The 25477-nt window shown below is 35.9% G+C and overlaps 1 protein-coding gene and 1 non-coding gene across 2 annotated transcripts in view; one reads left to right on the top strand and one right to left on the bottom strand.

Annotated features, from left to right (window-relative positions):
• Nucleotides 1-4998: 4998 nt before the first annotated feature.
• Nucleotides 4999-25477, bottom strand: part of LOC110123647 (zinc finger protein 568-like) — a 22840-nt gene continuing 2361 nt past the window's right edge. The window contains 6 exon segments of the mRNA XM_020871769.2: nucleotides 4999-5158; nucleotides 5160-6550; nucleotides 9750-9845; nucleotides 10109-10235; nucleotides 19590-19648; nucleotides 22828-22907. Coding sequence (XP_020727428.2) covers nucleotides 5087-5158; nucleotides 5160-6550; nucleotides 9750-9845; nucleotides 10109-10235; nucleotides 19590-19648; nucleotides 22828-22907 — 1825 coding nt within the window. The 3' untranslated portion in view covers nucleotides 4999-5086.
• LOC139030094 (small nucleolar RNA SNORA25) lies at nucleotides 16996-17123 on the top strand. The gene has a single exon (XR_011482407.1). It is a non-coding gene; the product is annotated as a small nucleolar RNA SNORA25 (small nucleolar RNA).

The raw sequence follows: 25477 nt of genomic DNA, 5'->3' as shown, positions 1-25477 counted from the left end.
GCTAGATTCCTGTCCTTAAAGTAAACTGATGTGCCTCTTTGCCCCCTACTCTCCTTGACTCCTGGGGATGTGAATGTGATAGTGTGCCATACTGGGCTGTGTGAATAAGACCTCCCTAGGAGTGATGGAAAACAAGAAAGAGAATCTGTACCAGTTCTGTACTAACTGCAGACTAATTATTAAATGTGAGGATAAAAAGATCAACTTTTAAGGCACTGTTATTTGAGGTCTCTTACATTCTACTGAATCTGTATTTCAAAACACTAGCTCTGTCTTTGCGAAGAGGAAGACCTGGGTTTGATCCCTGGGTTGAGAAGATCCCCTGGAGGAGGGTATGGCAATCCACTCCAGTATTCTTGCCTGGAGAATCCCCATGGACAAAGGAGCTTGGCAGGCTACAGTCCATGTGGTCACAAAGAGTCCCTCTATTTGTAACAATAAATGGACTTGAAAAACTTTAAATCAAAGTCGCATCAATCCTGTGAATTATACGCCGGTGTTTTCCAGTAATTTCATTGTTGTTTTTAATATCATAAGTCAATTCTGCTATTCTGTTCCACTGTATTTGTTTTCATTTACTTGATGCTGAAGCAGAAACTCCAATACTTTGGAGTTTCACATGGCCACCTATGCGAAGAGTTGACTTATTGGAAAACACCCTGATGCTGGGAGGGATTGGGGGCAGGAGAAGGGGATGACAGAGGGTGAGATGACTGGATGGCATCACCAACTTGATGGACATGAGATTGAGTAAACTCCGGGAGTTGGTGATGGATAGGGAGGCCTGGTGTGCTGCAATTCATGGGGTCGCAGAGTCGGACACGACTGAGCGACTGAACTGAACTGAACTCCCATTTTAACAGTTTCTTTGCCCACTATTCTTGTTTCTGAAATCCTCCATCTAGGACTACTTATGTTACTAAATAGCATGCCAATACCCCTCCTCAGTCCTCCTCCCTTCACATCCCTTTAGTCTTTTAACAATGAGTTTTTGAAGAGACCAGGCCAAATGTCAAACAGCAGTTCTTAAAGAATGGTTGGAGAATCCTCAGGGGTCTCTTAGGTCAAAATTATTTTCATAGTAATTTCAAGAACTTTTTTCCTTTTTCACTTTCATTCTCTCCTGAGAGTAGTTTCCTGGTCTATGTAACATGGGACATTTCTACAGAATGAAGGCAGAGATGAGAACCCAACGCTTTCATTAAACTATTAAAGGTATTTGAAAAATTATATAATATTGCAATTGTCATTGTTTTTCAAATATACTTTTAATAAAATGTTATGTTAACATGTGATGAGTTTATTTATAAATGAATTTAAAATTTTTGTTTCAGTTTGAGACTTGCTGTTGCAAAATGCCCCCATCTTAGGTCAGGTTCCCTGGGAGACAGAATCTGAAATGAACCAGAACTGGGTGGATGGTGAAGTTAAACTGTGACAGAGCTGCAAACTCTCAGGGAGCTCTAGGACTGGGATGGCTCTTCGCACTTGCTCCACACTCGATCTTAGCCAAAAGGCCGAGAAGCGATCGCATTTGCTCTAAATTGCTCTTGGGGAGGCAGTGTAGCCATGCATGATGCAGCTCTCTTCATCCAAGGGCAATTCTTACAGAGGAACTCAGTGGTGAGTTGTCAGCAGTCAAAGATTTTCAGCAGTTAGCAAAGAGAGAGGGGAGTATAAGGCAGAGCTTACATTCTAGAATGCCCTTAGTGATCTGGCTGAAATGACAGATGGCAGGACTACAGCTGGAGATGACGCCCTTCACTTCTTTCCTGTCCCGCTTCCTTCATGCCTTTCCCACTCTTTCTGGGAGCACTTCCTTAATAAATCACTTGTGTAGGAATTCTTAGCTCAAGATCTGCCTCGGGCAAATTATAGGTAAAAGAATGTCCACAATATGACTCAATTCCATCCTCCTACCTTTACTCCCAAACATTTCTCCTTAGTCTGCTGCATTTTTAGCAACTGGTGACCATCCAGCTGGTGCTGTCCACAAAATTGTAGTTTTCCTTTATCTCTCTTTTCCTTATCTTTCATATCAGTAACTTCAAATTAAATCTGAAATCTAGAATGGAAATTATCAGGCAGTAACAGTTCATGTGTATCCAAGTGGAGAGGGATTTATTGTGATTTGATTGATTTTTTTATATGTTATCTCAATCACTTAGACCTTATTTCTACTCTTCAGGATAGGAAAAATAATTAACAGAGACAAGATCATCTTCTTGTTGACATACAGTAAAGCAGCCTTCCTAGACTTGAGATTCAGGTTTACTCTCAGGCACTATATCTCACCCAATCAGCCCAGCCACTCTTAGTGGGACAGGCTAAAAAGGCACCTAAGGTGGTCGTTATAAGTGTAATGGAAATTTAAAACATTTCTGTTGACTCCAAAGCTATGTAAAGAATGGGACAGAAAAAAAGTGAGATATGAGCCAAATAAAGAAGCATGAAGCAGAAAATCAGAGTGAAAAATAAGTTTAGATCTCCCCCCAAATTTTGCAACTAAAAATATTTACACAGATTTTGTTGTATGTGTAAAACATGAACTTTGAAAAGTACGTTTTAAAAAGTCTACAAAAAAGTGTGCTTGCAAAATTGGACTTATCACAAAACCCATGAAAGAAGAGATTATGAAGTGACAACACATTTAGATATTTAAGTTTTGGGAAACTGCTGATTTCATAAATATCAGTGCCTGCTATTTATAATTCTAAGTCACTGTCAATCTTCAAAAATGACTAACTGAAGTAAAACTGAGCTTAGTCATGCTTGTACTTCATAAATTTAGTCTGAGAATGATTTAATTTTGTAAAATTAGTTTCAAATAAATGAAACTGACATTCAAACATTCAAAGCTAAAAGATTCCTTTTGAACAATATTCCCAATCATAATCACCTTTTTAAAAAGACACTAATGGTTTTCTGTGCATCAAATAATACTGCAGAGATGGTACAATAAAAAAAATACCTGAAGGGCTGATTCATGTATTGTTTAACAGAGAAGGAGATCCTTTCAGAGGAACTGTTATTACTGCTCAGGGTCTTAGACCACACACTGCTTTCAACCAAAACTAGATATAGGTACATAAATCAAGGGTTGTAGAAGAATAAAATGATCTATAGGTTAAGAGTGAAGCAATTTTACATAATTGCTTAAGGCTATCTCAAGAAAAAAGGTTTTCTTGTTTCAAAATATTGTAATAATTAGTGATTATATTAATGCTTATGCTGGTTGTATGGAAATGTACAGAGTAAGAAGACTAATATTGTAGAGTTAGTTTCTCAAGAATTTTTTCTCTCCATAATGACTCTAATCATATTACTAACCCATTAGTTATGAATCCAACAAGTTGTCAAATAAAACAAGACACACTGAGAGAGTAGGGATCATTAGATCATGATACCCTAAAATTCTAAATAAAAATCATATTTGATTTGTCACATTGCCCTCTGATTTTCAAATTTGTAACAAATAATTACATGCTTCTTGAATCTAAGATATAATTGGTTGAAAATTAAGTCCTAAATAAAGAATGTGAAAAAAAAGCACAAGACTGATGAGACATGCTAATTTCATGTTAAATAGTAAACAGGATTATCACTTTTAATTACTAATTTTCTGGAAATATTTTTGATAAAACAGTTCAGCATCTGATAGAGCACATGAATCTATTATAACACTTTCCTCTATGCATAGTCATCCCCTAACCCATAAATTCTGTGAAGTACAAAAACAAAATTAAGACATCCATATCACCATCATGTATCATTAACTTTTAAGATTCATTTTATATGCTATTCATCTCTTTTTAAGGCATAGAAATTACAAGTAAAGCTAAAAGCCCCCTTCGATCAATACCCTGAATCCTAATCTCTTGCCAGAGACAACACTATCAATAATTTGATATGTGTTCTTTTTAATCCATTTAAAATAGTTTTACATACATATTTCAGTAATAAAAACATAGTTCTATTCTTTGTGAATGATTTCACTCCAATTTACATGAATGTTATTTTACAGTATGTTTCATCTAGATCTTAATTTTTTTCCACTCAACATTATTTTAGGTAACAACCCATGTTACACAATATAGACCAAGTTCATTACTTTTAAGTGCTGTATACTATTCCATTATTTTAATATCACATTTTATTTATCTATTATCCCCTCAATATATAGGTTGTTTTCTATTCAGATAATATATATTTCTTATGCATAGTTGTGAATTTCTTTAGGATGTACATCCAGAAGAGAAACTATAGGGTCCTTTTAAAAAATGTTTCCCTGCCTCAAAGTCACAAACAACATCCTGTTATTTCCTTCTAAGAAGTTCAGAGTTTGGTTGTTCACATTTCAAATCCTCTGGAATTCTGTTTCTTTATATGTTGCAAGGTTGTATGTAATTTTATTTTCCCCAGTATGGAGATTCAAGTACTCCAACTATTTTCATTGACTAGGCTATTCCTCCTACTGATTCATGATGTCATGCCTAATACACAACAAGTTCGCATATATTCACAGGTTTATTTCTAGGCATTTTATTCTGTAAAACTTTTCTACCTACCTATTAATGTACTAATATTACACACTATTAAATGACCATAACTTCACTATACATGTAGTATATGGTAGAAGGTATGTCCTCTCTGTTCTTTTTCAGTATTATCTCAGCAATCCATAGACTTTTATTTCATATGAGGTTTAGAATCATTTTATAAAGATCCTAAAAAATTCCTGTTAGATGTTTGGAACTCTAGTAGGTCTATAGATTAAGTTGGGAAGAACAGATATTTTATAACATGGGGTTTTTCCATCTACATTCTCTCGTTTACTCAAATCTTTTGTCTTTCAATAAAGCTTTACAATTTTTTCATAAGAATCTTGCACATTTTTTTTAGATTATGCCAAGGTATCTTAAAGTTAAGTAAAGCTTGGGTTGAATTTAAAAGAAAGTCTTATTCATTTAATACACTCGGCGTTTCTCACCTGTATGACCCCTCTTATGTATAGAAAGGGATGCTCTTTGAGAGAATGCTTTTCCACATTCATTACATTCATAGGGTTTCTCACCAGTGTGAATTCTCATATGTATAATAAGTAATGAGCATTGAGAGAAGGCTTTTCCACATTTGTTACATTCATACGGTTTCTCCCCTGTATGACTTCTAACATGAAGAGTAAGGGATGAGATTCGAGAAAAAGCTTTACCGCACTCATTACATTTAAATGGTTTCTCTCCAGTATGAATTTTTTCATGTTCAAGGAGGTTTTGTCTCTGACTAAAAGCTTTCCCACATTGATTACAATGATAGGGTTTCTCTCCAGTATGAATTTTTTCATGTTCTGTGAGATTTGATTTCTGACTAAAGGCTTTCCCACATACTGTACATGCATAGGGTTTTTCACCAGTATGAATTCTCTGGTGTCGGATGAGGTTTGACATCTGAATAAAAGCTTTCCCACATTCATTACATTCATAAGGTTTTTCTCCCGTATGAATTTTCTGATGTGTAATAAGATTTTCTTTCCGGCTGAAGGCTTTTCCACATTCATTACATTCATAGGGTTTCTCAGCTGTATGATTTCTCATGTGTACAGTAAGGGATGAACTTTGAGAGAATGCTTTTCCACATTCACTACATACATAGGGTTTTTCACCTGTATGACTTCTCATATGTATAATAAATACTGAGCATTGAGAGAAGGCTTTTCCACATTTATTACATTTATAGGGTTTCTCCCCTGTGTGACTTCTCATGTGTAGATTAACAGATGACATCCGAGAAAAAGCTCTACCACATTCATTACATGCATAAGGTTTCTCACCAGTATGAATTTTCTCATGCTCAATAAGATTTTGCTTCTGGCTGAAGGCTTTTCCACATTCCCTACATTCATAGGGTTTTTCTCCAGTATGAATTCTCTCATGTTCAATGAGATTTGATTTCTGACTGAAGGCTTTCCAACAATCCTTACATGCATAAGGTTTCTCTCCAGTATGAATTCTCTGGTGTCTAATAAGGTTTGACATCTGAATGAAAGCTTTTCCACATTCATTACACTTATATGGTTTTTCCCCAGTATGAATTTTTTGATGTGTAATAAGATTTTCCTTCCTACTGAAAGCTTTTCCACATTCCTTACATTCATAGGGTTTCTCTCCAGCATGAGTTCTCTCATGTCTGATGAGGTCAAATCTATGATTAAAGTCCTGTCCACACTGATTACACTTAAAGGGGGTTATGACATGGGATGAGCAATGGTAAAATGGTTTCCCATACTTATTACATTCATAACTTTTCTTTTTCATAAAGCCTTTCTCATAACTAAATAAGTCTAAACTATGTTCAAAATCCTTATCAAGTGAGTCACATTCGTAGAACTTTTGTCTTGAAGTAACAATGTCTGAGTCCAGAGGAAATACTTTTGCAACATTTTTATATTCAAGGACATTTTCCTTAATCAGAGTTTTCTTGGAGATGGATGTGATATTCCTCACAAGGGTTTCCTGTTGCTTCTTGATCTGCTCATCAACTTTCCAAACTTCTAAAATGGAGGACCAAAAATTACTTTTGAATATTTCTCCTACTGCTCTATTGATAACATTTCAGAAATTTGCTACAGTGGGGGGACTTCCCTGGCAGTTCAGTGGTTAAGACTCTGTACTTCCACTGCAGGGGGTGCAAGTTCGATCCCTGGTCAGGGAACTAAGATCCTGCATGCCATGCAGCACAAACACATACACACACACACACACAAATGGAGGATTTAGGTACTTGAAAGGCAGGGAAAAGAGTGGGGCTGAAAAAAAAAGAGGATGAATTTAAAGTCTGGAGTTATATACTGATTTGAAGGCAGGAACACATCTACATCATGAAGATACATAAAGGAAAAAGGAGTCCATATATAATTTAAAACTAGTTTCAGTAATGTTCTTGAGGGCTGGAGAAGAAGAATTATATAAAACACAGTTCATAAGGGAATAAGAAAAAAATAAACAAATGGAGAAGAAATCAGAATCCTATAGAGAAGAGTAAAGAAGACATTTCCAAGAAGGGTGATCCATAGGATCAAATACAGAAGAGAATCTCCTGTTTCAACATGGTGGAATTAAACATCTCTATCTTCTCTCCTCTCTGCAGACATGAAGAATAAACAGAAAACAAAATATGTCTTCAATTATACCAAAAGGGAGATAAACTCCAATTCCAAAGTATAAGGAAAGTCAGAGGATAGACAGAAATAGATGGGAAAGAAACTAAGAGACAGTGGCTGTTATTTCTTGTCTCAGATAGAAAGCACAGTGAACAGTTCTCCAAAACAGAAGGCACACTCTGTGGACAGAATGAATGAGTCCTTTTTCACAACAATGGAATCTGGATGTGTTAAGACTGCCTGGTGGAACATAATCATCTTGTTCTGGCCCTGTCAAAAGGTAGGAAAGACAGAGCTAAATAGACGCAAATTCTGCAGAGATGCAAATAGCTATTATTCTCGTATAAGCAGGATATTGACATAGGAAGGTAGAAGAGTGTTAGAGAAAGCATGCAACTGATAATCTCTGATTCAGAAGAAGTAAAGGGCAAACCAACTCTTAACGCAAAACTCTGTATGACAGAGGAAGTCGATACAAGCAACAGAGGCATCCTACTAGCTCAGAGTATTTTTCTAGACAATCTCCAATACTTCGCCGGTAAACAGTGGGTCCAGCAGAAAATATCCTTATTCAAAGATGAGGAATGACAGTTATTCAGATCTGTATGACACTACAAGAACCAAAAAATATGAATATACAAGCTGAAAGGAAAAACTGATATTGACTGATCAATAAGCCTCATAAAGTTCTAAAGCTTTAAAGAAAAACAACCTATGGGCATCCAGACAAACAAATCAAGTCATGTATGAAGGAAAACAATCAGGCTTCAGATTTCTCCAAGCAACACTCAAATCCAAGAAGCAGTAGAGGACTATCTAAAGTCTTCAGGAAACTGTCTATAAAAACCTCTAGAGAAGACAGTATGGCCTAAGAATTTTCTACATAGCCAACTATCAACTAAATATAAAGGTTTTTTTTTTTAAAGATATTTTCTTAATCAAAATCTCAGGAACTCTAGTTCCCACTAAATTATAAGCTCCCTGAAGACAGGACTTTTTTTTTTTATTGTCTTATGCCCATGTCCAGAATAGTATTTTATCTATATTGTTACAACTATTAATGTGGTTTGCTTTTATCTTTTACTTGGTTGTTGAAGTATACATGAAAATAACTGATTTTTACTTATTAATTTGATACCTGACCATATCACTGAATTCTCTTAAAGTTTGTTGAAGTTGATTCTCTTGTGTTTTAAGGGATATCATCTTATCATCTCTAAATAAAGATGGTTTTATAGGGTCCTTTTCAATTCCGTTAGCACTGCTTTTTTTCTCATCTATTGCTTAGGTATAAACTTAGCAAGAGATTTACAAAAGGTATAAAGGAAACCTTGGAAAGCATTTCTGAAGGATACAAAACAGGCAGATCTGAACAAAGACAGAGAACACGTTCTGGGATAGAAAACCTTGACACTATAAAGATGTCAGCTCTCTGAAAGTTCATTTATACCTCTAACACATTCCCAGAAAAAAATCCAACAGGTTTTTCTCTGGAAATAGATAGTTAAGTCTAAAATTCATACAGTGAAGGGGCTTCCTTGGTGGCTCAGTTGGTAAAGAATCCACCTGCCAATGCAGAAGATATGGGGTCAGATCCCTGATCTGAGAAAATCCCACATGCTGTTGAGCAACTAAACCCGTGCATCACAACTATTGAGACTGTGCTCTAGAGTCCAAGAGCCACAGCTACTGAAGCCTGAGTGCCCTAGAGCCCGTGCTCTGCAACAAGAGAAGCCACCACAATGAGAAGCCTGTGTATACCAAAGAAGAGAAGCAAGCCCCTGCTTGCTGAAATTAGAGGAAAACCCACATAACAACAAAGACTCAGCACAGACCAAAAAAAAAAAAAATTCCATAATTCCTTTAATAAACTCTTCCACCTTAAAATAAAAAACAAATAAACAAAAAATAGATTAAAAAAATAAAATTCATATGGTGAAATAAATACGAATAGTCAGCACAACTCTGAAAAAAAGTGTACTTAACTTGGAAAAGAAAGGGACTGAGTGTGAAGGGTAAGAGAGAGACTCACTTTTTAATGTTACCTTTTGGATTGCTAATATTTTTCAACCAAGGGTGCATATATTATATTTCAAAAAAATTAAAGGAATGAAAGGTGTGAATAAGCAAGGAGGAGGTAACAAGTTGTAAGTCAGAGACTTTCAAAGCTATATTGTGAGAGTTGTGAAGTACAACAGAAAGTGTGAGTTATTGTTACAAAAGAAATCTGAAGCTTTTCAAAATAGAATGAAGAAAAGAAAGGAAATTTAATTCAAATAGTGAACACACAAAAAAAGAAAACTTGTGAATACAAAGGAATGAGAAAGCTTAAGGATCATACATAGAAAGGGACACTAATCCTGAAAGTAAGGCTGTAAATGAGCTAGGAAGTTTTAGTAGTTAAAATTTGAAAAAAGGAAGAGCTGCAACATAAGAATAGTATGTAGAAGTGTCACCATAATTCAAGGCATTCATATCTTCTGTCATTCTAGAAGACTTAAGCAAATCTTGGAAAATGTGAAATGGTATCAACCTCCTGAACAACTGCTATGTGGCTTTCTCACTCAGACCTGCCTTTTCACTTATTCACCTGAACAGTGCCTCCCAAGCAGTTCTTCTTCTACCACCCATGGCTCCTCTTCCTGCTCCAACTTGAAGATCACATCTGGTTTGGTGACTTGACAACCTATTTTGAGAGACAGCAAAGGACTTGAATGTTAATGTTGGAGACAACCATCCAGATCTTGGGTTGAGTCCTGGGGACTTGAGGGCCTATGAAAGATGAGGGAGGAACTTTCCCAGTGACACAAAATAATATGCATTTACTCTAAAGACTAGCACATACAATCATATGAAGAAAGGAAATGCTAGTTAAAGACATACGGCAAGTTGAAATCTTCACATATTTCAAAGACAGAATTCTGTGTCAGACTGCAAAGCTACCCTTACCCACTGTGACTAGGTTGCTGTAGTTCTCCAGCATCACATCACGGTACAAGTTTCTCTGAGCAGGTTTCATTTGCTGCCATTCCTCCTGGGTGAGGTCCACGGCCACATCCTTAAATGTCACTGTTTCCTGTTAAAACACAATTTGAAGTCATCAAAGCTAAACACTGTCATCAAAACATGCAAGAACTCATTTAGTAGTATCCAGGGATCAGATACCATTTATCAAGTTTTCTAATTTCTAAATACTTAATTTTGTATTTATACTGTGGGGGAAAATATACCATAATAGAAATACCCTGTAGGAGTGAGTTATATGGAATCAGCAAACTTATTAATTCATCATTTATTTTGCATGGAGCTGAAAACAGTTGTCACCGATTTTCACTGGGCTGTGACAGAGGTGACACATATATGATTCACAGGCTCAGAACTTTTCCAAGCAGTTGTGTGATCTAATAAGAAAGAGGACATGGGAATAGTAGGGAAGTAATAAAGACAGAAGGTAAATGGGTAAATAAATGGTGGTACACCCAGATAAAGGAATATTACTCAGTGCTAAAAAGAAATGTGCTATCAAGCCATGAAAAGACATGGAGGAATCTTAAATGCATGTAACTAAGTGAAAGAAGCTGACCTGAAAAGGCTATCTACAGTATGATTCCACTACGTGACATTGTGGAAAAGGCAAAACTATAGAAATAGTAAAAAGATTAGTGGATACCAGGGGTTGGAGAAGAGGAAAGAAATTAGTCAGAGCACAGAGGATTTTTAGGTCAGGGAAAAAATTCTGTATGATATTATAATGATAGATACATGCATATGTGTGTGTATACGTTAGTTGCCCAGTCATTTCTGACCCTTGGTGACCCATAAACTGTAGCACACCAGGCTCCTCTGTCAAGGGAATTTTCCAGACAAGAATACTGGAGTGGGTTGCCATTCCCCTCTCCAGGAGATATTCCAGACCAAGGGATCAAACCCTGGTCTCCTGCATTGCAGGCAGATATGTATATATACACACACACCATTCTTTACCAACCGAGCTACCAGGGAAGCCCCCATATATATACACACACATATATATACATGTACATACATTTGTCCAAATCCATAGATTGTACAACACCAAGAGTGAGTCTGAATGTAAACTATTGGACATTGGGTGATCATGATATGTCAACATAGGACCATCAATTGTAACATCTGTATCACTCTGATGGGGGATGTTGATAATGGGGGAGGCTATGCACATGTGGAGGCAAGGGGTATATGGAGAACCTCTGTACCTTCCTCTCAACTTTACTGTGAACTTGAAACTGCTTTTTAAAAGCAAACAAAATATACATATATATATAAATGGTTACAAACCATTACCAAGTGGGATTTATCCCAGGAATGCAATACTGATTTAACATCTGAAAATAAACTAATGTAATACACAATACGGACAGAATAAAGAACAAATTCATATGACCATCTTCAACAGATGCAAAAAAAGCACTTGACAAAACCCAATACTTTTTCATGAGAAAAATGCTTACATCTGTTAAAAACAAGACAACAGGCCCAAAATGGAGTCACTTATGCTAAGCCTCATGTCACCAAACTGAGACTTTATTAGTTTCAGCCTCTCCTAGAACTGGACTATTAAACTAGTCAAGCAGAAATCACCTGATGATCATTAGTGAAGTAATCTGTCTGATAGACCCTATCATCCCCTAAAGGAAAGTAATCCAGCCAGAACCAATCTGCTTTTGGCTACTGTAACTTCCTTGCCCCACTCCCTCTGTATGTAAAATTAACTTGGTATAGCTCCTCAAAGTTCCTGTATATCTGCTAGACTGGAAGTTCTCTGATTCATGAATCATGGAATAAAGCCAGTAAGAATTTCAAAATGTACTCAAGTTGAATTTTGTATTTTAACACACCCTTTGACTTGGTCCTTGTACTCCAGTTATCGGACAAGTGAAGAGCTTGCCCCAGGAAGCTGCTGCCCATTCACCTGAATGAACACAACCTGGAGGAGCTGGGAGCCCATCCCACAGCCTATGTCAAGACCAGGTGATCTGCAGCCCAAAGCGGAGCCCAAAGTCCACAAAGTCAACCTGCATAACAATAAAGACCTGTTGTTCTACTCAGAAAAGAAGCAGAAAAGCGGAAAAGAAACCTGGTTTAATACATACTTGATTGAAAATTTTTCAAAGAACTAAGCTCTCAAAATGAAACTGGATTTAGATATTTTTACTGGTCAACAGGCTGCAGAATCTGACATCATGAGTTCAAATCCTGGCCTTAAAATTTACTAATTGTGTGGGAATTCCCTGAAAGTCCAGTGGTTAGGACTTGGTTCTTTCACTGCCTTGGCCCAGGTTCAATCCCTGATCAGGGAACTAAGATTCCCGTAAGACTCTTGGCATAGCCAAAAATTATTTTTCTTTTCTCTTTTTTTAACTAATTGTGTAAACTCAACAAATAGCCAAATTTGAACCTCATCCGTAAAGTGGCATTTTCCTCAAAGGGTTGTTATGAGGACTAAATGAGACCAAAAAAACGTGAAAAACTCAGAAGCGAGCCTGGCACCCAGTAACCATTTAATAAATGTTCCAGGAATAAATAACCCTTATTGGGCTTCCTTGGTGGCTCAGACAGTAAAGAATGCACCTGCAATGCAGGAGATCCGGGTTCCATCCCTGGGCCAGGAAGATCCCCTGGAGAAGGAATGGCTACCCACTTCAGTACTCTTGCCTAGAAAATTCCTAGGATAGAAGAGCCTGGCAGGCTATGGTCCGTAAGGTCGCAAAGAGTCAGACATGACTGAGTGACTAACACTTTCACTTTTCATGGAATATGAACCATTAAAAAAATAGGGAACAAGAACAACTGTATTTTTCACTACCTCTGGTAAATTACCATTAGAACATCTTTCCCACTAACTAGTGTATGAGGATAAATTTCATATCAAAAAAGACCTGACAGAAACTGTAAAACAAGTAACAAAAGTAAATATGGGTTAATTTCTAACTGTATACAATGATGAATCAGTGCTTTATAACAAAGTCTATTTTCCTAAAATATTGATGCTCTTTACATGCACATATGCCAAGAATTCCATATTTGGAGCAAGGAACAAAGGGGACTGTCAAAAAACATAAATTTAGTTTGTGTCATTAAATTTTTGTGCCTTTTCCTATCAGACACTACCAAGAAAAAGATGAGAATCACCCTAGCCCTAACAGGAAGCCTTAACATTTCTAGAGGTCCTGCTGGTAATCACAGCAGTCTCCTTCTTCTTCATTTTTAAGATACTTAATATGATAAATCTTTTTAAAAAATAAAGTTTACAGTGAAGGCATAAAGGTAATTACATGTCAATTCTATGGTGTATATGCTGACTGGCAACTTTTTGTAAAAGGATATTTTTTCCTTAAAGTTATACAAATATTAAATAAATGTTATTCTTTCTAAAACTTGGAGCATAACACACAGTATTTTTTCATGGATATTATATATATTTTTATTTTCCAAATGTCTTCTACACTCAGCTTGAACAAAACTGCCTTATTCTAAAAGGCATATTTAGAATATCTGAGATTTCAATAAATCTGAAGATTAAAGAGAACTCATATTGATTTAACAATGATGATTTTATTTTTAAAAAGTATATATTAAAAATTTACTCAAATCCTTTTCTAGGTCTCAGTAATGTTTTAAAGGTTTCTTTCTCCCATATGCATCTTTTTTTCCTTTAGGATTTTATTTCTACTCTTAACATCTTTCTTCCATTTTATTTTATTCATTTTTAAAATTTATATATTTTTTGGCTGCACCCCAGAGTTTTCAGGATCTTAGTTCTCCAACCAGGGACTGAATTCTGACCATGGCAGTGAAAGTGCTGAGTCTTAACCACTGTACTGCCAGGGAATTCCCAGCTTCCATTTTATTTCTGAACTGGTTGTGGTTTGTATTAATATATAGAAATGCTATTAATTTTTGCATATTAATTTTGTGTCCATACTGTTTTGAATTCTCTTATTTCATCTTCAGGTGCACACACACATAAATGTATCATCTAGATATAATAATTTTGTATGCACCTTCCCAACTTTTATCTTTTTTCTTTTTTCTATATGTATATAGTGGTGGTAGTGGTTTAGTTGTTGTCATGTCCAACTCTTGCAAGCCCAAAGACTGTAGCCTGCCAGGACCCTCTGTCCATGGGATTCTCTAGGTGAGAATACTGGAGCAGGTTGCCATTTCCTTCTCCAGAGGATTGTCCCAACCCAGGAATCAAACCCCAGATCTACATTGCAGGGAGATTCTTTACCAACTGAACTACGAGGGAAGCCCTATATGTATATAGAATTTTAGTAAATAAATGTGGTAGCATGAGCAATCTGGTCACATTCCTGACTTTAGTAGGAATATGTCTCATTTTCCACAGTAAATATGATTCTGGCTTTTAGCTTATTATGTATGTAGAATAATTTTTTTAAGTATCATGTTAAGGAAGTATCCTTTTACTTCTATTTTATAAATATATCCTCCTGTAAAATAAATAAATAATTTAAATTAAAAACAAATCCTTCTAAAAGTCTCACATTCTGATTTAAGAAAAATTAGCAGTTCTATGGAGCTGATTATATTTTTTCTTGAATATGACAAATTATATTAGTGGATTTTCTTAAAGTGTAACATCTTTGTGATAGAAAAAATATTTCAATTGTTCTCTGATTACAGATAGTCCCTAATGTACAGTAGTTTGACTTATAAATTTTTAACTTTACAATGGAGAGAAAGTGAAGAAAATGTAGATACCTCAAATTTTTAATCTTTTCTCATGTTAGCTATATGTAGTAGAATATTCTCTGGTGATGCTGGGCAGTGGCAGCAAGCCATATCTCCCAGTCAGCCAGGTGATCACAAAGGTAAACAACCAAAAAACTCTTACAACTATTCTGTACCCACTCAGCCATTTTGTTTTTCATTTTCACTACAGTATTCAATAAATCACATGTGATATTTAACACTTTATTATAAAATAGGCTTTGTGTTAGATGATTTTCCACAACTATAAGCCAATGTAAGTGTTCTGAACATATTTAAGGTAGGCTAAATTAAGCTACGATGTTTGGTAGGTTAGATGTGCAGGCTAAGTCCCTTCAGTCATGTCTGAGTCTTTGCCCCACCGGCTCCTCTGTCCATGGGATTCTCCAGGCAAGAATACTGGAGTGGAAAAAAAAAATACTGGAGTGGAATTTGGAACTATAGCCAAATTCCTCCCTGGAGGAGGAAATTTGGCTATAGTTTGCTTCAAAATATTGCTCCTTTTTTCCACAAAGGGTTGGGGTCTCCATGATGCTTGAAGGGAATACTTTATCCCTAAGGTTTCAGGTACTTGTTGAGTAATTTTAGAGGTAAAGGCAGGTCCAGTATCACTTTGTATAGACTGAGATAATCTGAAATGTGGGATTATCTCCTAAAGCAAGTTTTTTGTTACCTCTGAGACCTGTTCTGTGTGGGAAAAGTTTCTATTCATCCAGCGAATGTATCTACCATTACTAATAAATATTTGTATCTTCTGGACTTGGGCATCTTATTAAAATTAATTTGCCAATCCTCCTCCACATTGCTTCCTCAGTGTTGAATGGGTCTAACTAGTTGAGGAGGGGGTGACGCTGTTCTAGAATTATTTTGTAAACATGTGTCACATGATTTGGTACCCTGAACCATCACCATTTTTATTCCTTTGCTTACACACAAACTTTGTAATAAATTCCAAAGGGCTTTCCAAAAAGCCTTGCATCTATAGTGGGTGGTTTCACATAAAGTCTTGATTACTTTCCATTGCTGAACTTGTGGAAACATAAGGTTAGCTGTATTAAATATTATTAAATATATTTTCTTTTTAAATTTTTATTTCATTTTATTTATTAAATATATTTTCAATTTATAATATTTTCAAATTATGATGGGTTTAACAGATGTAAGTCAGGAAGGTCTGTAGTCTATAATTCTTTGCAATTCCAACTAAAATCCCAACGGGTTTTTTTTTCCTTAGATAGGAAATAAACTGATTTTAAAATACAAAGAGAAGCACACAGGTCCCAAAGGAGCTGAGAAATTTCTTAAAAACTAGAACACAATTTGTGCAGATCCCTGCCAATCAAACAGGGTTATTATAAAGTTAAAGTAATTAAAACAATGGAAACACATACCCACACAGAGAATACAGTACTGGTATAGATGTAGACAAATAGATTAAAGACAGAATAAAAAGCCTAGAAATGGGCTTCCCTGGTGGCTCAGTGGTAAAGAATCCACCTGCCAACAGAGGGGACATGTGTTTGATCCCTGGTCCAGGGAAGATCCTACATGCTACGGAGCAACTAAGTCTATGCACTGAGCCCACATACCACAACAACTGCAGCCTGCATGCCCCAGAGCCTGAGCTCAGCAACAAGAGGAGCCACTGCAATGAGAAGCCCCAGTACCGCAGCGAATAGTAGCCCCCGCTTGCTATACAACTAAGAAGCCTGAGCACAGCAATGAAGGCCCAGTGCAGCCATAATAAATAAATAAACCTTTAAAAAATAAATAGCCCAGAAATGATTAAGCACGTATATGATAAAAGTGGCATCACAAAGGAAGTATTTAACAAACCGTATTGGAACAACTGGTCTCCTACATGTAAAAATAATTTTACTGATATAATTAGCAGCCAATTCCTACCTTGGATCAATTACAAAATTAAATTCCAGGTGGATCAAAGATAAATATGAAAAACAAAGGTTTGAAAAGAAACTATCTCTACATTGTAATATTAAGAAAGATATCTTAGAAAAGACAACATTGGCAACTCATGACAGAAGATTTCATTAATGTGGCACAGGTCATTTCAAAGAGGGCTTTATAAGACCAAAACCGGGAGCTCTTAATGCTGTGACCAAAGATTGAAGTTCTCCATAGAATGTAACAGTCACTCAACAGTGCTATGTTTTCCTAAGGAGATAATAAGATTTAACCACTCATATACAGGACTGGTGATATAGGGAAGTAAAAATAAATGTCCCCCAAGTTTAACAACAATAAAAATTAATGTTGCATATTAAATTTGATTGAATTCTTATTGTATGCCATACTTGTCATAGGGTAGATATAACTATTTAAATTTAAAGTTTATATACAACAAAAGATACATGATAATATGTAACTGATAAATTAGAAGATACCCACATAAATCCTAATGCTGAAGCAGGCATTCTTAAAATTCCTTAATTTCAAGTAGAAAAAGGACTAACAACATATAATGGACAAATAATATGAACAGTCAATTGACAAAATTTACATTTCTTCACTCAGGAGTAGATTTCCATTTGTACAGTATCATAAGAGTGTGGTCCTAGAGTCAGGCTGAGTGGGTTTGAATCCTGTCTTTATTATACACTTGATGCATGAAGTTATAAAAGTTTCTTAATCTCTGTGCTTCATTTCCTTTTTCTGTAAAAATTAAAATAATATCGACTTCACAAGCTTCTGGTAATGATAACAGGAAATAAGCTATGTAAAGTTAATAACACAAAATAACTAGTAAATAATAGGTACTCAATAAAGCTATTATACTTATTGCTGTAGAAGATTTTTTTACCTGCTAAGTAGTCTATTCAAATATAAATAAAAGCTGCCATGGAATATAATTTTAACCATATTCTAGAATGAATTTAGGTCTGCATGCCCAGAAATATAGGCAGTCCATTTCTATTTGATAATCCAGACCAAAACGTCTGACTCTGGTATCTGAGAGGAACTACATGAATTTTTTTTAATTAATTAATTAATTTATTTATTTATTTTTTACGTGAATTTTTTAAAAGTTTAGAGTATCCTATAAGTAGATCACAATTCGTTACCTCCAGGTTTTTACTTTCTAAAGAAAATTCACAATGAACTATTTGGAATCCTCTAAAGGATAATCATTACCCATGAATTCAAAATACATCTAAAAAAAATGTATCTACAAATCTGACAGTGTTTCTTTGTGACATTTTTATATTTTAAAATATTTACTGGCCACTTGCAGTTTTTCCAACTGCTTGCTCATGTTCTTCACCCAATTATCTATATTCTTAATTACTGATTTTTAAGAATTATTAGTTGTTTTTTTTTTTTTTTAATTTTTGGCCACATGCTGAGGCATATGGGACCTCAGTACCCCAACCAGGGACTGAACCTACACCTGTCACAGTGAAAGGTGGAGTCTTAACTACTGGACCACCTGGAAAGTTCCAATGTACTTCTATATTATAAAAACTGTTTACAGTTTTGCCTTATTACAGTGTTTATGGCAGGTCGATTGAAGAGAAGGATTAATTTTGTGAACATAAATAAGGCATCTTCTCTTTTATCAGTTTTATATGCTAAACTAAAAAAGTAGGCCAATAAATGAAAGAAAGTTATATAGCTAATAATTATTAATAATATTTATCATTTATGGAGCACTTGTTGTGTGCATTTAGCCCTCCCAATATTCCTATGGGATAGGTACTATTATTATCTCCATTTACAGATGACATAACTAAGGCCAAAGAGATTAAGAAACTTGCCCATAATCATGCACTTAGTAAGTCATTCAGCCAAGATTTGAACCCAAGTCTGTCTAGGCCCAGAAAAATCACTCTGCCAAAAGGAGAAATAACTGGATGAGCCACATGATCATATGGTCAATAGAAGTATGTATGTGTGTTTCAAGATGGAAAAAATATGAGTTGAGAAAAAAAGAGCCAGTGAAGTGGAAAATATTTAAAATATAAGAGCATGAGGGATTCCAAAGAGTTGGAAACAAAAAGAATCAATAGCAGAGGAAAATGAGTCATTTTGTAAAAATATGAAGAATACTGTTATCTTTTGAGGCCATAAAAAAAAAAAAAAACATGAAGAGCTATGGATATCAGAACTACAAAAAATTTTGTCATAGAATATTAGTATATATTTTAGCTCAACTTTAAAAATCTCAACTGAAGAAAATATTAGATCATTTAAAGTAGTCAAATTACTCTTCCATATACTTCTAATTTTTAATCTATGAACAAGAAGGACTTTTAATAAACTGAGCTTAAAATCATTAGAATTATGGAATTGTTTTGGATTTCTTTTTGATCTGGGTGTCAATGAAAAGTTTTTTTCTTTCCTGAATTATAAGCTTTTTTTCCTCAAAAACAGTGTAAACTATCGGATGAACTTTATGTTTCAGTTTGCTTTTGCTTCTCCAGATCATATTCAAATTTGAACTCAAGTTTTATAACCCTGTATGGACCTGTTTATGCATAGCCATATCTCACATTTCCCCTGGTTCTGATCTTCTAGCTGTGTTTTTCCTCACCATGATTTTTGACTCATTTTTTCCCAACTTACTGGTAGGTTAAGGTAACTCATTGCAACTGCGTTGTAAAATAATACAGGAAACAAATACATGCTTAAAACATACAAGAGAACTGGCCATATCCTCTTCTTCCTGGAAAAGGGCAGAGTCTGGAGAATGCCAAGCTGAGGAAAAAAAAAATAAAAACCTATTTACTTTAAAGCTCCAGATAAAGGACTACAGAAATCTTCAACACCAGCTACAAGATTACCTGTAATGGCCCTCAGATCTTTAAGAAATATTAACCACCACCAGGCTACAGACACACTGAAATGTACACAGATGGCTTATAATTTAATCCTATAGAATTCTACGGGAATTTCTAGAGAGCTAAGTCTAGGGTGCCCAATGAATTTATTTCCATAGGATCCTGATATAAGGATTCTATTCCTAATAGACATATTAAGTACATAATAATAAATACTACAGAGATTTAAGGATTAAATTATTTATGAAGTACTATAAAGAATTTGGAAAGACTTTAATCATAGACAGGTTATAGGCACTGAGGAATATTCATATGATGAAATGAAATACAGTTATAACTCTAAAGACATTTTAAAATAACTTGAGATTTTTTTACCCTAAAAAATTCAGGTCCTTCAGGTTAGAAATCAAAGACTGAACACTTGTATTTATCTCTGTTCTCTCTGAAACACAAGCAAAATGAAAGAAACAAAAGAAGAAAATCCCACAAGGACAAAGAATATAGAAGACTTTGACAGATAAGAGATGTCAACACTTCCTCTTCCGGTAAGCAGCCTCAGGTGACCTCTAAAAATGGTGGGCTATTCACTCGACCCAGAAAACCCCACAAAATCATGCAAATCAAGAGGTTCAAATCTTTGTGTTCACTTAAAGAACACTCGTGAAACTGCCGAGGCCATAAAGGATATGCATATTAGAAAAGCCACCAAGTATCTGAAGGGTGTCACTTTAAAGAAGCAAATGTGTGCCATTCCGTCGTTACAAAGGTGGAGTTGGTAGGTGTGCACGTGCCAAACAGTGGGGCTGGACGCAGGGTAGGTGGCCCAAAAAGAGTGAATTTTTACTGCACATGCTCAAAAATGCAGAGAATAATGCTGAACTTAAGGGGTTAGATGTAGATTCTTTGGTCATTGAGCACATCCAGGTGAACAAAGCCCCCAAGATGCAGCGCAGGACTTACAGAGCTCATGGTTGGATCAACCCATACATGAGCTCTCCCTGCCACATTGAGATGAGCCTTACTGAAAAAGAATGGATTGTTCCTAAACCAGAAGACAACGTTGCACAGAAGAAAAAGATATCCCAGAAGAAACTGAAGAAACACAAACTTATGGCCCGGGAATAAATGCCTCAAAAAATAAATGCAAATAAAAGTAAAAAAAAAAAAAGAGAGAGAGAGAGATGTCAACAAAATTTTGAAAGCTAGAGAGCAGACAAATGACTGGTTTCTAACTTAGAGAAGGGTGAAGCTTAATTGAGCTTCAGGTTGGGGAAACCATGGCAGAACACTTCAAAGGCTCAGGAATAGAGGCACTAGTTACTTCTGCAAGCAGGAGACTGGGGTGGGGCTGAAAAACAAGGAACTAAATATAAGGTGGGCTTGAAGCAATGTAGAGAAAATAAGGGAATTACATGAAAGTTGTCAGATTGAAAGATGAGGTACTCCCCTCAACTTTTTTCCTTTGCCTGCCTCCCAGCATTCCAGCTTATACTCCTCAATCTGTCTAGGACTTCTTGCTGGGAAAATTGACCACCTCAAAAGAAAATGCATATAGATCCTGACACTATCAACCTTCAACCTCCAACAAAACACCATATTAGAAAGAAGGGAAAGAAGAGTGGGTGGGAGTCAGGATGGGGAGAGGGTGATGAGGAAGGGGTTAGGCAGAAAACAGAGATAAATCCTCACCTCCACTGTCAAAAGTCAATAGGAAATATCTAAAACAGAAATCAAACATTAGCAGTATGAGGATGTTATTCAGGAAAGCAGAGCTGAATACCAGAATATCCAGAAAAAAAATGTTCCAAGTAGCTGCTGATGGCTAGTGGGAAGAGGGTATGGGAAGGAATGGAACAGGACACTTTTGTTTATATAAAGTTATATATTTAACAGCACTTTTAAAAAAATCTAAATGTATTTAAGAAAAATAGAAATTACATGAAAAATTTATTTAAAAAGCACTTGTCAAGTGAATAAAAAACATTGATAAAGGGACTTCCCTGGTGGTCAAGTGGCTAAGACTCCCTGGTCCCAAAGCAGGGGGCCCAGGATTGATCCCTGGTCACAGAACTAGATCCCAAATGCCTCAACTAAGACCTGGTACAGCAAAATTATAAAACAAAACAAACAAAACACAACAACAGTCAATAACTTGTGTAATTTCTTGGTAGGAGTACTGAACTTCTCTTTTTACATCCTCTCTCCTAAACTCTGCCCATCTCTGAGCCACCTCACCTGTCCTTTCCATCATCCGAGTCAAACGCTTCATTGTCACACTGCTACTGTTGATCTCTGAAGGTTAAGATGTCCTTCAGTCCTTCCACAATCCATACAGAGGGGTTAAGATAGGGTGTAGGTCTAGCAATTCCAGGGTCCACTCTATCTCTGGACTCCCCAGCTGGTGGGGAAGGTCCCAGATCAGGAGGTCTCCTTCCATAACAGATACCTGCTCTTCATGCTTCTTTCTCCTTACATCACAGATCTGTCTTATCTTTGTGGAGCCAGGACCTGTGGGTTTATGATATAAATCCAATTTACCTGATGTCTTCTCACTGCATCCCTATGGGAACCAGCCTTCAAGGTGCCTCCAGGGATTACTATCTTCTGGTATTCATGTTTCTCATACAACCCTGCCATACTGAATAGAGTTGACCTGTCTAACCAATAGGATATTGCAGAATGACAATGTGTGGCTTCCAAGGTGAGGTCATAAAAGACACTGCTGTTTCTGTCTTGCACATTTTCGGATCATGTACTTTGAAAGAAGCCATCTACCATAACAGGAAGATATTCAACCAACCCTAGGGAGAGGCTTGCGCCAGCAACCAACACCAATTTGCCAGCCATCTTGGAAGCAAATCCTCCAATCCCCATTAGCCTTCTGATGACTGCAGCTCTGCCAACAACTGACTGCAACTTCTTGAAATATCTGAGTCTGAATACCCTCCCCACTTCCCACAAAAGCTGAGATAATGTGTTTACTGTTGTTTAAGCCACTAAATTTTGAGTTACCTTATTACACAGTAATAGATAATTAATATAGTCCCAAACAACTGACTTCCTTGCTTCTAATTCACAGTCCCTGGAGTCACTGACCAGAGATACTGAGATAGCAGGAGTTTGGAAGACAACTCAGACTCAGCAACTCAGGTTGAACCAATAGAAACACCAAAAGTCTAGAAACAAAGGGAATAAAAATAGTCATGTTCACATAATATCTCCTTCTCAAATATCTTTTGTGAGCATAAGGGTATAGGCTTAATGCAGTGACAGATAGAAAGCTGAATCAAAAAACATTCAGATTTTCAGCAACCCCAAACTTGGAGTGAAAGAGAGCTGCGTTAAAAGTCCAGCTATTCCATTTCTTATCTATCTTGACAACTGGGGTAAATAAGAGTTGCAATTTAGAATTCCTATACTCATTTGAAATGAGAACTATATTCATGTCATAGTGACACTGTCACATGACATTAATTTATCATCTGTGGTAAAAAAAATCATACACAAGAGAGGAAACTAATCCTTGTTATGTATGACAGAAAAGAAATAAAAACAGAAAACATTCCATTATAATAAATTTTGAGAAGCATTATGCCTGGGATATACTCCTAATATCCCTCACACCATTTCTATGTTTTTCCAAAGTCAATTATCACTAACAAATTATATAATTTATCATACATGTTGTCCATCCCCTCATATAAAATACATGAAAACAGGGATTTATTTTTGTCTGTTTTGCTCCTGTTAGTAGGTGCTCAGAAAATATGTTGGTAAACTGGTATAGCCACTAGGGAAAACAGTATGGCAGTCACAAAATTAAGAACAGAATTAATATACAATCCATAAATTCCACTTGTGGATATATATCCAAAAGAACTGAAAGCAGGCACTTGAACAGGTATTTGTACACTCATGCTTGTAGCAGCATTATTTGCAAAAGTCAAAAGATAGAAACAATCCAACTGTTCATTAACAGATGAATGGATAAACAAAATGTGGTATGTACAATCAATGAAATATTGTTCAGCCTTAAACGGAGCCCATTATACAGAGCGAAGTAAGCCAGAAAGATAAAGACCATTACAGTATACTAACACATATATATGGACTTTAGAAAGATGGTAACGATAACCCTATATGCAAAACAGAAAAAGAGACTCAGATGTATAGAACAGACTTGTGGACTCTGGGAGAAGGCGAGGGTGGGATGTTTCAAGAGAACAGCATTGAAACATGTATATTATCTAGGGTGAAACAGATAACCAGCCCAAGTTGGGTACATGAGACAAGTGCTCGGGCCTGGTGCACTGGGAAGACCCAGAGGGATCGGGTGGAGAGGGAGGTGGGAGGGGGGACTGGGATGGGGAATACATGTAAATCCATGGCTAATTCATTTCAATGTATAACAAAAACTACTGTAATGATGTAAAGTAATTAGCCTCCAACTAATAAAAATAAATGGGAAAAAAAAAAAGAAATATTGTTCAGCCTTAAAAAGGATGGAAATTCTGACACATGCTTTAACATGGATGAACCTTAAGGAGATGCTAAGTTAAAATAGTCACAAATGGACAAATACTGTATGATCTTGTATACAGAGTACATAATGAGGTAACATCAAATTCACAGAGACAGAAAGTAGAATCGTGGTTGCCTGGAACTGGGGGATTGTTAAGAACAGGGACTTATTATTTAATAGGTACAGAGTTTCTGTTTCACAAGATAAAAAGAGTTCTATGGATGGACAGTGGTGATGGTGGCATAGCAAAGTGGATATAATGCCACTGAACTTGAAAGTGGATATAATGCCACTGAACTTGAAAGTGGTTTCAAAAAGACTTGAAACTGGTTAAGACAGTAAATTTTTGTAGGGGTTTTTTTGTTGTTATTTTTGCCTTTACTGAGGTATAACTGATTCACAAAAAACTGCACAAGTTTAACGTATATATCCTGATGAGTCTGGACAAATGTATCTGTGATACCAATACCATGACCAAGGTACTAAACATATCCATCACCTCCAAAAATTTCCTTGTGTTTTAGTTTTTTCAGTAAGAACACTGAACATGAGATCTACTCTCAACATATTTTAAAGTGCATAATACCATTTTTTAAATATAGGTACTATATTGTACAGGTCTCCAAAATTTATTCATCTTACATAACAGAAACTTTGCACTCACTGGAAAACAATTCGCCATTTCCCTCTCTCCCAGCCCCTTGCAACAACTATTCTACTCTGTTTCTTTGAATCTGATTATTTTTGATAGCTCATATGAAAGAATTTTATTTTTGATAGCTCATATAAAAGAACTGTGTAAAGAAAAAAAAAGAACTGTGTAGTATTTGTCCTGCAACTGGCTTCTTTACTTATTTCACAATGTCCTAAAGATTCATCCATGTTGTCACAAATGGCAGGATTTACTTCTTTCTTAAGGCTGAGTAACATTCCAATGCATGTATATGCCACGTTTTCTTTATCCATTCATCTGTTAATAGAAAGATGTTTCCATATCTTGGCTATTTCAATAATGCTGCAATGAACATGGGAGTAAGGATATCATGACAGCAAAATTTATGTCATTTGTTATGTTCTCTCTACTTTCCCATAATTTTAAATACACACACATACACACAGAGTGGACCCTTGAACAACATGGGTTTGAACTGCATGAGTCCACTGATACACAGATTTGCTCTCAATCAATACAAACACAATCTGAGGTTCGTTGAATCTGCAGTT

Source organism: Odocoileus virginianus, chromosome 20 (genome assembly GCF_023699985.2).
Source record: "Odocoileus virginianus isolate 20LAN1187 ecotype Illinois chromosome 20, Ovbor_1.2, whole genome shotgun sequence".
Taxonomy (NCBI): domain Eukaryota; kingdom Metazoa; phylum Chordata; class Mammalia; order Artiodactyla; family Cervidae; genus Odocoileus; species Odocoileus virginianus.
The sequence above is the reverse complement of the archived record's forward strand: the minus strand, read 5'-3'. Positions and strand labels throughout refer to the sequence as shown.